We start from the raw sequence: 14,996 nt of genomic DNA on the forward strand, positions 1-14,996 counted from the left end.
CAATAAATACAAGGTCCCCCAATAAAATATCCTACTATTTCCCAATAAAATGTACATAAGCTACCATCTAGCAGGGCAAAAATATAACACTTCATCTGAAAAATAAAGCAAAAAGGACTGGGAAGACAGTTTAAGTTGCAGAGGGCTTATCTAGAAGGAATGAGGCCTCGAGTTCAAACCTGAGTACAGACAAAAAAAGAAAAAAGAAAGCAAACAGAACAATGCGAAGTATTTCATAACAGTGTACATAATCATTTACTGCCTCACACTATTAATTTCATTAATCATAAATTGTTCTTCAATAAATGACATTCAAAACCATATTTACTGGGGTGAGTGATCTAATAACTAATTTTCAATTTTAATAATTTTAAATATCTTAACATTATCAGATCTTATAGATATATATATGTGTATTTTACACACATATATATCATACATGTCAATGTATCAAATTCAACATTCTATCACTACCTACCCTCTATTCTCTTCTTAAAACAATTTCAACAAGTTTTATTGTTTTCATGTATTCAAATAAGTTACTTCCAGTTTATAGGCTGGAATGTACATATGGTGGATTTATAATATATACACATATGCTAAAATATCTAAAACATGAATATATAGTTAGAATTGGTCTTACAAATGATAAAAATTGAAATAAAAAGTAAAAACAATATTTTATAATATATGGGAAAGGCATTAGAAGACATAAAATAAAATCTTCTAAAATATATTAAAATGCAATTTGAGATACAATTCCAGTAAGAACAGCTAATATTTATTGTGCATTCCAGGCATTGAACTAAGCAGCTTATAAGCATTACCCATTATAATCCTCACAATAATCCAATCCTATAAAGTATTTTCACTTTATATACAAAAGACAGGGTTTGGAGAAAAGTAAATATAGAACTAAAAATGGCAAAGCTAAGTCTCATGTAGAAGTAATTGACTACACAGCTTGAGTTCTAGAAACACTGTTATAATGCCTTTGTAATAAATCAAAGTAGATTTAACTAATGTCACAGAATAATTTGATAGAAAGTCTTGTAATCCTCAAAATAATAATCTTATGCTAGAGCAGAATATATAATTAGTAGTTTAAATATATTTTCTGGTCTATCCATTTTTTTTAATTTTTGGAAAAAACTAATGCCTTGGTATCTACCGGCATTAACTAGTAAAATGATGTTGCTCTGATTAATCCATGTCTTAGACTTGATTACTGTTAAAAATCTGTTTTTTGTTTAGTGACAATTCTTTTCTTATGGATTAAAACAATCATGTTTTCATTTAGACAGCAATACAGCCTAGCTTTAAGAAGTACATAACAGGTATAATAGTTGGTATAAACCATACATAATACAATTTTCATTTTGCTATTTATTATATATTAGGGATGAAGAAATTAAATAATTCAGACAAATGAAGTATTAGGGTATCTCTCTTGTGGGTTTTCTAGAAATCTCTCTCCCTGATGCCCTTTCTTCCAGAAAACACAAGGCTACAACATAAGAAGAAAAGGTCTCTGCAGAAGACAAGACAATTGTGTACAACATTTGTTTTGTTTAGAGCTCCAATAGTGTTCTCTATGGACAGACAAAATTTTAAATTCTTGATAATCTAAAGGCTCTGAATTAATCCTGGTCCTGTACATGAAATTTATCATTATATGAAAGCCATGCTTAATGATGTACAAAATTCTAACAAGTTAGATAAAACCCTAAGTGATAAAACCATTTAGTAACTTAGCACTGAGTCACATCATCTACATAAAAATTTCCTTCTCTAACATTCTCTTCAAGAATCTTTCAGTTAGGTTATATTAGTAAAATCGCTACTCTGTATAGGAAAGTCATATGATTTCTGGGCAGCTTTCAAATGAAAGAAATTTACTGGGCCACAGAAAATTCTCACTAGCTTTTTGTCACTATGTGCGTTTGCTAGTTTCAGCTTATCATAACGGTCTCACTGATATCTGGGTTATCTATTGCTTTCCATCATATCCAATTTTTACACCAAATGATGTAATTTTCAAAACTGGGTCCCTTATAGCCTCAGAATTCCATGGTGGTATGGCAAACTGTGCAGTGTTAATTTTAGCTACTTACATATTGTGATCTCATCACTACAAGATATAAATATGTATCATTAAAGTAAATGCAAGGCATGCTAACATTGTTCCTAGTTTCTAGTCCTTCTGAAGAAAATTTGCTCAGCCTATCAACTATTGTTTGTCAGAAGCAATAATCACATTCTCCATAATACAAACTGCTCACTGTCATGCACAAGTAATATGAGCTTTTCTAAAACCAGGAGTGTCAAGCTCTAGGTTTAATCAAGTTCTAGCTTACAATACAGTCAGAATATATGTTTTAGGAAGTCAGTACTGAAGAAAATGCATGCAGTTATATGCATACATGAGGGAAGCAGCTTGAATGAGCAAAAAACTCACAAAGATGCTGTATGGTACAGTGAAGGAAATAATACACCATGTACTATGCAAATTAAATTTTTCAGAAACTATAAACTATGGAACAGAAATACACGGAGGGAAGAATGCTGGAAGACAGAGCAATTTAAAAAAAAACTAATTTTGCACATTTTCTATGACAGCACTGATTCATTTTTACTAACATGAATTAGTGCCTTTTGACATACGTGTATATATACCCTAATCAGATTCACCTCCTCTATCATCTTCTCTCATTCCTTTCCCCCTTCCAAACTAATCTCAACAAGCATCATTATGCCATTTCTTACACATGTATCTAAAGTATTTTGACCTTCTTCACCTGTCATCCTCCCTCCCTTCTCTACTCTTAATAGTCATAATAGCTGTAGGACTTTTTGTTTGTTTTTTCCTGATACATATCCTGAACTCAGGGCCTTACACTCTCACTTGACTTTCTCACTCACTCACTGCTGGTACTCCACCAATTGAGCCATCTCTCTAACCTGGGTAACTGGAGAGAGAATAGGCTTCATCTACCAGTCCTCAGCTTCTTGAACAGAAAAGATTACAGGAGTGAGCCATAGGTGCCCATTCTGTCAATTGTTCAAAAATGTTTTATTGTGGTATCTTTCATATGTGAGTGGTACACTAATCACTTTGACTGCTTGATTAATCCTACTACCCTCCACTCCTTATTAATCAACAACTTCCAGTGAATTTCACTATGCATCCTTCACTTTTTTTAGTTAAGACAATTTTGTAAAGAGAATATCTACTATATAATTTACAGCAAATCAGGAAAAATAATGTAAATTAAGGTAATTACAAAATTATTAATGTATTTTTCAGTCACAATCAGAATGTTTTACTCTTCTAAATAATACAAATTCACTTATAAAACTGATTATATTTAATCAGCCAATCATATAGATGGAATGCCAAAAGTAAATTTAAACTAGGTTCTGAAGAACCTTGGACATTTTTCCAGTATAACTCTGTAAATAGACATTACTAGTGCTCTCCAAATCTGACTCCCTTGTACTACTCTTGCACGCACGTACACACACACACACATGCACACACACGCACATACACACACTCTTTCCAGACTTCCCTATAGTTAGGATTGTCCATAGTTTTAGTCAATGAAACATGACCAAAAGTCACTGTAATTTCTAGGCTAGGCATCACAAGGTTCTGTGTATTTACTAGCCCCTTACTAAGCTCTAACAACTGTGTAGTGAGATTTAACTTACTAAATAAAGGATAAAGTACTGTAGAAGGAAATGAAAACCTATAGCTGAAATTTTGTAAGGATAAACTTTATTCCAAGAGAAATCCTGGAACTATATCACCCAAGACAATGATGGAATTATTCTTCACTGTTCTATAATGTAATCACTACTGATTAGTGAGCTTTGAAAATATGGCTAATCAATCTATGAATCAGTTTTTAGTTTTATTTAAATTTAAGGTTTTGAAAAAGCCACATGTGGTATCACACTGGAGAGTAAATAGTTTAGTCTCAGAGATTATAAATGCACACACACCGAGATCAGATTGCAAATGATATATTATGTTTCCTGATAGATGAGTAAAATTCCATTGTATAGCTGTTCCACATTTTGTTGCTGAATTTGTCATGTGAGTTGTAGGGCATCTGGGTCTTTTCCATAACATGGTTATTGTGAAAATAATGCAATAAGAATTTTTCCACAGGTAAAAATGATTATTTGAGGCTAGGTATAGTGACTCATACTAGCACTCTCAACTCAGGAGACCAGACAAAGTGCAGCCATGAGGGGAAAAAAAAAAAGTATAGAAATGGGGAATTCAATGCAGAGTCTCTTTCTCACCCTGCTTATGCTATTCTTACTACATGAATTTTATGTATCTTATTTCTTCATGTCTTTTCAGATTCCTTTCCTACACCTTCAATATTTCCATCTATACTGGCTCTTTTCCTTACTGGCATTCAAACATAGTTGGATATTACAATAAATCTCAAACTTTTCTTTCATAGTACAATTAAGATTGCTAATAGTGACAAATATATATATCTAAGAAGTAAAGGTGGCAAATATATATTTACGAAGTAAAGGTCACTAATAGCAGATGTAGTTAAAGCCAAGCTTGCAGATCTCATGTTGATGAATGGCAATGACTTTAATGTTTAAAACAAATAGTTTTTGATATGATATTAAGTGGCTTTTTAAATGGTATTGACATAGGAATAAACTCTCAGAGCAGTTTCCTCAAACTTGCAGCATTTTTTGCTGCCAATTTCTTGTTAGTTCAGTACTCCTTCACTGGATGGCAAGCTCCTGGAGGGCATACATGATTCTTTGTTAACTTCAGAGTCCCAGTATTTAGCACAGTATGAGAAATGTAAGGTTATCAAGTGTATGTGCATAAAGGTGACTTCTTTTGTATAACAAATTCAAAATCATTCTACAAAAGCTACCTAAAGAACATGTCACACTTGCAAGCTGGTACTGACTTGTTGAAATTTTTCCCTAGCCACTGTGGTTACTAGGTTGTGTATAAGGCAGATTTTATCATGGGATAGTTTCATTCACAAATTGCACATGGATAACTACTTCTATATAGTATGGAAACATTGAATGGGCCTTCATATTTTCAACAAATTAGAATATATCTTTCAGAAATATACACAAAACACATATTGCTTAAATACAATCACATTACTATACTGAAAGGATACAGTGGATATACTGCATTAGAAGAACTTTCAAGAGCCCTGATTATGTTGATTTAATAAGAGAAAAAAGAATAGAAACAATAACTATTATCACAAACAAATGTATTGAACAGGCAATATGTACCAAAAATACTGGGATAAAGTACTTTATGTAGATTCTATTATCTCTGTTCTAGAAAACATAAGCTAAACCTTAGAAATGACAAGTTTCATGTGAGGATGTGATAAAACCACATAATGCTAATTTCCCATTAGGATATACTGAAATGAGATCAGAAGAAAAGAGAATTAGAAAATAAGTCAACAGAGATAAACAGTTTAAGAATAAAGCTTTAGCTGGGCACTAGTGGCTCACTCTTGAAAATCCTAGCTACTCAGGAGACAGATTTGAGAATTTTCCAGACAGGAAAGTCCACACCAATTAGCCACCAGAAAACCAGACTGAGGTTCAAAGTGATAGAGCACTAGCCTTGAGCAAGAGTGCTCAGAAACAGAACACAGGTCAAGTTCAAGGCCCATAGCTTGCCCCCCCCTCCACCTCCCACCACCTGCCCAAAAAAGAATAAAGCTAGAGCTGGTGGCTCATTCCTATAGTCAACACTAGCTACCAGCAGTCTGAGATCTGTAGAATTATGGTACAAAACCAGACCAGCCAGAAAGGCTTTCAAGAGTCCATCTCTAATTAACTAGAAAAAGGCTCAAGTGATAGAGCACTGGCCATAGAGCTGAGCATGAGCTTAAGGCCCTGACTTCAAGCCCTGTACCAATAACAAAGAACCATTCCTAGTAGACTCTTACTAGAGTTAAGGACCCCTGGGGCTGGAGAATTGTTCAATGATTTTATAGACAATATATTGGGGCTAAGTTTTAAGACTTCAAGATTCCTCTGTTCAACTTAACTTCCACTCATAACAAGAGGACACCAATGACCTTAACTAAATGGTAGGAAACTCTTTGATCCCACCCCAAAGATTGGAATTTTAATTGCTAGATTAAAAACTGTACATTATTATGGGTAAATGAAAAACATATGCCTGGTGGCCTTATGACTAGAAAACACAGGGCAAAGAGCTGAAAACCTGCTGTGGGGGGTGATGGTTTCTCCTTTCCTGCTAGTACCCTATATTCCTTAATTGGTATAGTCTTTCCGATCTCACCAGATCTTTATTCTTGGTGATAGGTAAGAAAAAGTGCCTTCTTTTCTGGAATTTTGCTCCTGAGGAATGAAAAAATCTGAAAATAACTATTGCATAAGCACATTTTGGAATGCTTTTATTTACAGGAACATTCAATGTATTGGCTTCTTGTCTTCTCAGCTTCCTTGGTTCCTACCAGTTCCCCCAGACTTGTGGTTCAGCTTTTATCTGACTTTCTGAACTCTCAAAATTCACCTAGTATAGTTCCTTAAGTTAGTAAGGATTTTTCACATACTTATCCAACTCAGTAACTGATACATCAGTAATATGTAGTATTCTTTAATATTATAAGAGAGCATCAGAAATAAAGAATAAATAAGGAAGAGGAAGGATCATTCTGTTCAATGCAGGATGTATTTCCTTGTTGACAGTGCAAGCACTGTGCTCCATCTTGCATGAAAACTGTTAATGTGAAATAGCATTTGTTACTAAGTTTCTTTACATCTTTTCTAGAAAATGTCAATTCACATTGATCCCTGACCAGCTTGTGTGCCATGCCACTAATATGATCAATACTCATTATCTTGTCATTCTTGCTGTGGACCACAAACATTTATCTTAACACTACATTTCAGTTGATACTTGGGGAATCTAGACTTCAGTTTAACAAAGAATACTGATTCCTTGAGAATTTGTTCTTGTTAAAAACATTATCTATTGTAAATCTCTGCTAGGAGAGCCCAAGGTTTCTACTGGTTATGGCCACACAGTATGACATTAAATGAAAGGAGCTCCAGGAAATAGAAACAAAAGCCATATAAGGAGTGATGGTTGTCCTTAATGTGCTATGTTCTCTCTCATCTCTTGCTGTCCCTTGTTACAGTATTTTACCTTGCTATCTGATATACTGTATATATGCTTATTTGGTTATTTGAAATAGGATAGGAAAGGGGGGAAAACAAGATGAGGAGCGGGGGTAGGGAGAGGGAAATGGGGACCAAGACATAAGAAAGGGTATCAATGTTTGTGAGGTCATGTACCTTCTATCTGGTGAATATAATATAACCCTTCTAATAATTACAATAAAATTATATAAAAAACATTATCTAGTCCTGCTCTCTCTCTACATAATATATTCAATATATATTGTCTGTCAGAATGAATGGTAGCACACCATGATTTGTGCTTGGTAAGAAAACATCATTTTCCAAGGATATATAAACAAGTAGAAGAAAAGTTTCCCAAACGTACTGCTAATCCTTATCATATGGCCTACTACTATCAGATGAAGGGCTCAGTGTATTTATAAAGCTGAGCTCAGTGCATCCTGCATGTAACCCTAGCTACTTGGGAAGTGGTGGTAAGAAAGATTGCATTTCAAGGCCTTTTTGAATAACAAGTTCAAAAGACTCCATCTCAACCACAAAAGTCTGAGTGTGGTAGCACACACTACTATCCTATGTGTCATGTGAAAAGTGTAACTGGGAGGGTTGCATTCCAGGCTAACCTGGGAATAAATGTAAGACCCTATCTCAAAAATAGCCAAATTAAAAAGGAGCTGAGGGTGTGGCTTGTATGGCAGAGTGTCTTCCTACAACCCTAAGGCTTTGAGTTGAAATGTCAGTACTGCCAAAAATAAGTAATCAATGCTAAATTACATTACATATATTTACTAAATTAATGGTAGTATACAAAAATACAAAGTACTCCTATTTTTGACCAAAGTGAATAATTTCTATTGATATCATTGATTTCATATGCAGTGCTAAAATGTGGGAAAATTAATTTCTAAATATTATTAAGTTATAGACAGAAGATAGTTATCAACTGAACATATGTAAGACATTAGTGTTTGGCTTCAGAAAGAGTTAAGAAAGCAGTATTGTGAAATTGCTATTCAATATCACACTATGACTACATAGCAAGTGAAAAAAATGGAGGTAAAGGAGGGTATACAAAGAGTCGAGGCAGCACATTTAAGTTATTTTAGCTCAACACAGCCATCATGATCAATAAATACAAGGGTTTTCACACTTTTGTGTGTATGACTCCCAGTCTCTAAGTGCCTGCAGGCTGAAGTGTTTATTATACTCACACTATATTGCCAGATCTCAATATTGGGCAGCTGAATAAATACGTATTGCCTGAATAATGTCTATCAGTGTTAAGTGTCATACTGATCTCTACCATATCAAATAGCCTTTTATCTCATTTCATAGTAGATGTTAGGAACCTGGAGACATAAATGACTTGCAAAAGATTACAAAAGTAAAAAATGTGGAAAGGCTGGAATCTAAGCGTTGGCTTCCTTTTAACACAGCACACTGAGGAAAAAAAAGGAAGAACAAAGAAAACAGCAACGCATGGTACAAAGTTTTCTGTTTTTAAGGCAAAGGCAATGACTCGCTAATTATATCAGAAATTAGTAACAGCCTGGTAACATATAGATTGTTTGTTTCTGGACTATACATTTTATTTTAGGGTGAATATCCCACAGGAAAGAAAGAAGTTAAAAGAACTGAGATCTTCACATTTCATTATTCTATCAATAAGAATTATCCTCAAATTTCTAACCACTAGTACCTACTTTCAGCAGTATAAGTAATCAATCAGGAATGCTCACTCATTAGATAGCTACTTATTCAATAGTGCTCACTACAATTATACATGATGCCCAGCTCAGATCAAACAGTAATGATTAAGACAAACAAAACTCTTCACATAGAGATCATATGTTCATTTCAGGAAGCCTACTCTATCCCTGCTACACCATTTGAATATAAATCTACATATTCAATTTCTGCAGAATGAATATGATCATTCTTTTTAATATTTCTAGACTTGAAGTAGAAGGTTATATGAAGGAACATGAGTTCATTACAACCGAATTAGATTAACAAACCAATTTGGAAGTCTTACCAGGCTTGATACAATGTTACACGTAAACTATTCATAATGTTACTCTTTTTTATATTGGTAGTGGGGCTAGAACTCTGGGCCTGGGTGCTGTTACTGAGCTCTTCAGCTCAAGGCTCTACCACTTGAGCCACAGCTCTACTAATGTCACACTTATCACTTAAGGAAATAATAGATTTAGCTCATTCCACTTTGCCACAAATTACTATTGTTCTATATTTGGGGGATGGTGGAGAAAATAAGTATCCACCAAAATGAGTATGAGCATAATCTGATAGCAAAAAATTGTAGATTCTCAAAATTGCCCAGACATTCTTAGCATCAAACAAGTTTTGGACATTAGGTAGCCAAATAAGTTTTGATGTTGGACTTCATAAATATATTAGATGCTGGCTGAAGAATAGTCTTTATTGGTCATAGTTCAGAATTTGGCAGTTCTTACAATACTGAATCATTCAATAGAATCTTATTGAAAAGGTTGAATTTTCCCAAATTTTGCAGCAAAGTGGGTAGAAAAATCAATGGAATTACATATTTGTACATAAGATTATAAATGAGACCAAACCAAAAGGAGAAATAAGAAGCATGTCAATGAAACTGTATTCCTACCCAAAATTTATGCTTGAGAAATTCTATGCTGCTGTCAGAAAAACGGCATCTCCCCATTTGTTAGGAAATGGAAAAACTTAGAAAAAATCATATTAAGTGAAGGAAGCTAGACTCAAAGGAACTTAGGCTCAATGGTTTTCCTCATTTATCATAATCAGTAGAAACCTTGGGATCTACTAGCAGAGATTTGCAATAGAGCAAAACCTTGATACATAAGGCCATATAGTATGAAGCTAATTGAAAGGACCTCTAGGATATTGAAACAAAAGCCATACAATGAATGATTGTTGTCCTTAATGTACTACATTATCTCTGATCTCTTTTGCTGTCCCTTGGTTAGCTCATATTGTTACAGTATCTCACTTTGTTATCTGATATATTGGATATATTTGTATTTGGTTACTTGAAATTGGATAGGGAAGGGGGGAAAACCAAAATGGGGGGTGAGGGGGAGGGTAATGGGGACCAAGATATGTGAAAGGGTATCAATGTATGTGAATTAATGCACCTTCTATCTGGCAAATATCATGTAACCCTTTTATTAATTAAAATAAAAATATTAAAAAAGAAACAATATTATTCTGGTTCTTCACAAAAATTGTACCAATAGCATTACTTATACAGTGAGAAAAAAATTCTGCCTCAACTTTCTATTAATCTTTCTTTTTTCCATATATTTTATTGTAATTAATAGAAAGGTTACATTATATTCACCAGATAGAAGGTGCATTACTTCACATACATTGATACCCATTCTCATGACTTGGTCCCCATTTCCCTCCCCTTACCCTCTCCCCTCATCCTTATCCAATTTCAAATAACCAAATACACATATATACAATATGTTAGATAATAAGGTGAAATACTGTAACAATATGAGATAGCCAAGGGACAGCAAAAGATAACATAGTACATTAAAGACTACAATCACTCATTATATGGCTTTTGTTTCTATATCCTAGAGGTCCTTTCATTTAGCGTAATACTATATGTATATGTATATGTATGTATATATATAAAAAAAAATATATATATATAGTATATCTAGGTTTTGTTCTATTGTAAATCTCTGCTAGGAGAGCCCATAATCTACTGATTACGACAAATGAGGGAAACCATTGAGTCTATGTTCCTTTGATTCTGGCTTACTTCACTTAATATGATTTTTTCTAATTCTTTCCATTTCCTTACAAATGGGGCAATGTTGTTCTTTCTGACAGCAGCATAGAATTTCATTGTGTATAAATACCACATCTTGTTGATCCACTCATAAACTGAGGGGCATCTGGGTTGGTTCCATATCTTTGCTATGGTAAATAGCACTGCAATGAACATCGTTGTGCTAGTGGATTTAATATGTCCTTGTTTCTGGATAATTGGGTAAATGCCAAGTAGTGGAATTGCTGGGTCATAGGGGCTCTATGAGAAACTATGATACTGCTTTCCATAGTGGTTGAACGAGTTTGCAATCCCACAGTGCACTCCCAACAATGTAGTAGTGATCCCTCCTGGCCATATCCTCTCCAGCATGATCAAACGGGATTCATCAGAGGGATGCAAAGCTGGTTCAACATACGCAAATCAATTAATATAATTCAACACATCAACAGGAGCCAAGGGCAAGAATTACATGATTGTCTCAATAGGTACAGAAAACGCATTTGACAAGACCCAACATCACTTTATGCTAAAAGCTCTGGAGAAACTAGGAATCCATGGAACATTCCTCAGTATAATAAAGGCTGTGTATCACAAACCACAGCTAGTATTATACTTAACGGCGAAAATCTAAAGCCATTTCCTCTAAAATTAGGAATGAGACAAGGATGCCCACTCTCTCCACTCCTCTTTAACATAGTATTAGAATTTCTAGCCAGAGCAATAAGGCAAGAAGCACAAAGGGGATCCAAATTAGAAAAGAGGAAGCAAAACTTCCCCCTCTTTGCAGATGACATGATTCTCTATTTAATAAACCCTACATCCTCCACTCTCAAGCTGCTTGAGCTGATTTAAAACTTTAGCAAGGTAGCAGGATATAAAATAACCCTCAAAAATCAACCGCCTTCCTATACGCCAACAATGAGAGGAACAAGGCAACAATCAGGAAAGCAACTCCTTTTGCAATAGCCTCAAAGTAACTAGGAATTAACTAAGAATGTAAAGGACCATTTTGATGAAAACTTTAAAACCCTGAAAAAAGAAATTAAAGCAGAACTGAGGAAATGGAAAAACCTCCCATGCTCCTGGATTGGAAGAATCAACATCGTGAAAATGGCAATCTTACCAAGGCCAAAAAAAAAAAAAGTAGAGTAAGCAGTAAAGCACAATCCTAGTAAGCAAAAGGCCCTGAATTCAAACTTCAGTATCACCAATAATATTTTAATAAAATAAGAACAACTCAAATAAGAAAAACTCAATTTAGTGACAAATTTGCTTTTAATATGTTTTCAACACATTTGAATTTCCTATGCAATAGAAAGTGGGTCTGGATTAAATGGTTTCTATTAATCAATAGTATCAGTAATATTGCTGATACCAGTGGCTCTCAAATGCTTTCAGTTCTTTTGAATTTGTAAAAATTATCTAGGGCCCACAAAAAAAAAACTTTCATGTATGTGAATTCTATATATCAACTTAATATAATATTTAATAAATTTATCAACTAAATTTAAGAAGTTTTGAGTACTGACTGATTTAAAATAACACATTAATAAGCTTTTATAAAAAATGAAAACATAATGAAAAATGGCACTCATTTGAGTGTTTTTAAATCTATTTAATATTTGCCCTCAAGTAATATAGAGAACAAAAATGGAAAAAGGCTACATTTAACCACAACGATGCATTTGAATGTTTTGTTTGAAGAACAAGAAGAAGACCCAGCTTTAAATACCTATAAACTTGCAAACAGGAAAAGTAATTTAATCATCTTTTCAAAAACAATGATTCTTTTTTTATATATTTTCATTTTGGATAGAACACTCAAACTTGAGAAGATGTATTTTCCTAGTGTTAGTTGTAATGTAAAAGCTGAAATGTCACGGAATGCTTTATACTCCTGTGCAATTATAAGTCAATGTACTATTTGGAAGAACATGTTTCAGAGAGGCCAATTCCTCAAGGTTTCCTGGACCACATACAAAAAATAATGACATTCAAGGAGCCTTTTAATCAGACACTTAAGGTGATGTTGATTTCCCATTCCAAAAATATTTAAAAAGGAAATTTTTGGTTTAAACAGTAAATCTGAAACATCTGTTAAACCTAAAAAGGGGTAGAGTAGGAACAACAGGGGAGAATGTTAAAGGAGTGACATTGATCAAGATGCACTGCATTCATAAACTACTGTTGAATGGCGACTCCTTTGTACAACTACTTAAAGATAATTTTCTAAATCTCATCAAATAATATAATACAGCAAAGTATTAACTGTAGAGAAGTTGATTACAGAAAAAAACATGTAGTTATGATGAACAAACCGGTACAGTCCTGGAAACCTTCAATTTTACTTATGAAGGAGGAAACAGCAATTTTGGCTCAGTTCTCCACTCAGTGGTTCCCTCTGCTCGGGTGTACCAGTTATGTGTATCCTGAAGACTGACTTGCAGGCTAGCAACACCAAGAAGGGATGATGGCAAGGAAGAAACTTTCTTCTACCTTGTATAAAAAAATAGAACATGTATAAAAGGTCCTTTGTTGGTCAGTTAGGACTAACAAAGTTAAGACTATGTTCATAAACTGCTTTGGTAAATGGTAACTCTTATGTACAACTACTTAAATATATTTTAAAAGATACTTAAAAATTAAAAAAAAAAAAACATATCCTGTCCTTAAGGAATATGTATTCCAATAGGCAAAAACTTGACAAGTCAGTTGCACACACACACACCAAAAAAACCCAGAAAAACCAAAAACATATAGCAAGGGAAAGAAGTGTGGCAAGATAGTGCTATCAAACTTCAAGGAAGTTTGAGACACCTTACACTTGGAGGGGAAAAGTATCCCTTACGCAGGAGGATGACAGTTAAACAGGAAAGCAGCAACTTGTTAGTTTCCCCAAAGTGACACACACCATCAAAACAGTTAAGCTCCCCAAGTCACTCAAGCCGCGGGGCCTCTGATGCTGGGGAATAAAGCTGGTCACAGAACAGCAGCATGCTAAGGAGGGCACAGGTCACCTGCAAGGAAGGTCCTGGGGTGCACAAGGAGGCTAGGCCTCACCTGACTGTCCTGACCACGAAGTACACCAGCACCGCGCCGCTCACCACCATCAACACGGTCAGGGCCCGCTGGGTCATGGGTTTGTCGCCGGGGTTGGGGCTCACAGCCAAGCCGCTACCCACCAAGCCTTCCCCGGTCTGGCTTCCAAGACCGTCCGCCCCCGCCGCAGATCCCGGCCCGGGGCTGCTGCCATTGCGGCCCTCCGAGCCTCGAGGCTCGGTGGTGGCTTCCGCCTGGGCAGGGACTGCAGGAGGAGCAGCGGTGGGAACGGGGGACAAGGGCGGCAGGGTCCGCGGGGCAGGGTCCGGAGGCCCGGGGCCCGCCGCGGCGTGGGCCTCCGGCCGCAGCACCGCCAGGGACCCGCTCAAGGCCGGCAGCAGGAGCAGGAGGACGGAGGCGCGGAGACAGCCGAGCCCGCGGACGCCCTGCGGGGCCCTCATGGTCCGCGGACGACCCTCTCAGCACGCCGGAGTCTCCGGACCGCTCGCCTCGGATCCCAGAGGCAGCATGGGTGCACCGGGGAGTGGAGAACAGGCAGCTAGCAGCCTCCGGCCCCAGACGGCGGACGGCTGTGACTGCAGCTGCTGCAGGGATGGCAGCTGCTGGAGGAACCGGAAGTTCGTACATCTCACCAGCCACTGCTACTACAGACGCCTTCAGTTGCTAATATGTGGAGGTGGGGCGCACGCGGTGACATCAGACGCCATGAGACGTCAGACGTCAATATGCGGACTGCACATGCGCCCTGGTGGAAAGACAGAAAAAGCTCTTCTGTGTACTCCTGTACCTAGTAGCCAGATCTACACATATACATAAGATATATAAGATTTGTATAAAAGATATATATGAGATTTATAAGGTATACATTACAAAGATGTGAGATATATACGATGCATACATAGAGATATGTATGTGCCCTTTACAATATACATAT

General features: G+C 36.0%; 1 protein-coding gene across 1 annotated transcript in view; it reads right to left on the bottom strand.

Annotated features, from left to right (window-relative positions):
* The window catches only part of Fam174a (family with sequence similarity 174 member A), a 32,882-nt gene extending 18,201 nt beyond the window's left edge, over positions 1-14,681 (bottom strand). Inside the window, exon 1 of the mRNA XM_090331583.1 lies at positions 14,063-14,681. Within this exon, the coding sequence (XP_090187709.1) occupies positions 14,063-14,502 (440 nt within the window). The 5' untranslated portion in view covers positions 14,503-14,681. The remainder of the gene's footprint in view (positions 1-14,062) is intronic.
* Between the last annotated feature and the right edge of the window lie 315 nt (positions 14,682-14,996).

Source organism: Megascapheus bottae, chromosome 4, assembly GCF_031878675.1.
Source record: "Megascapheus bottae isolate mThoBot1 chromosome 4, mThoBot2.hap1, whole genome shotgun sequence".
In the NCBI taxonomy this organism is placed as follows: Eukaryota; Metazoa; Chordata; class Mammalia; order Rodentia; family Geomyidae; genus Megascapheus; species Megascapheus bottae.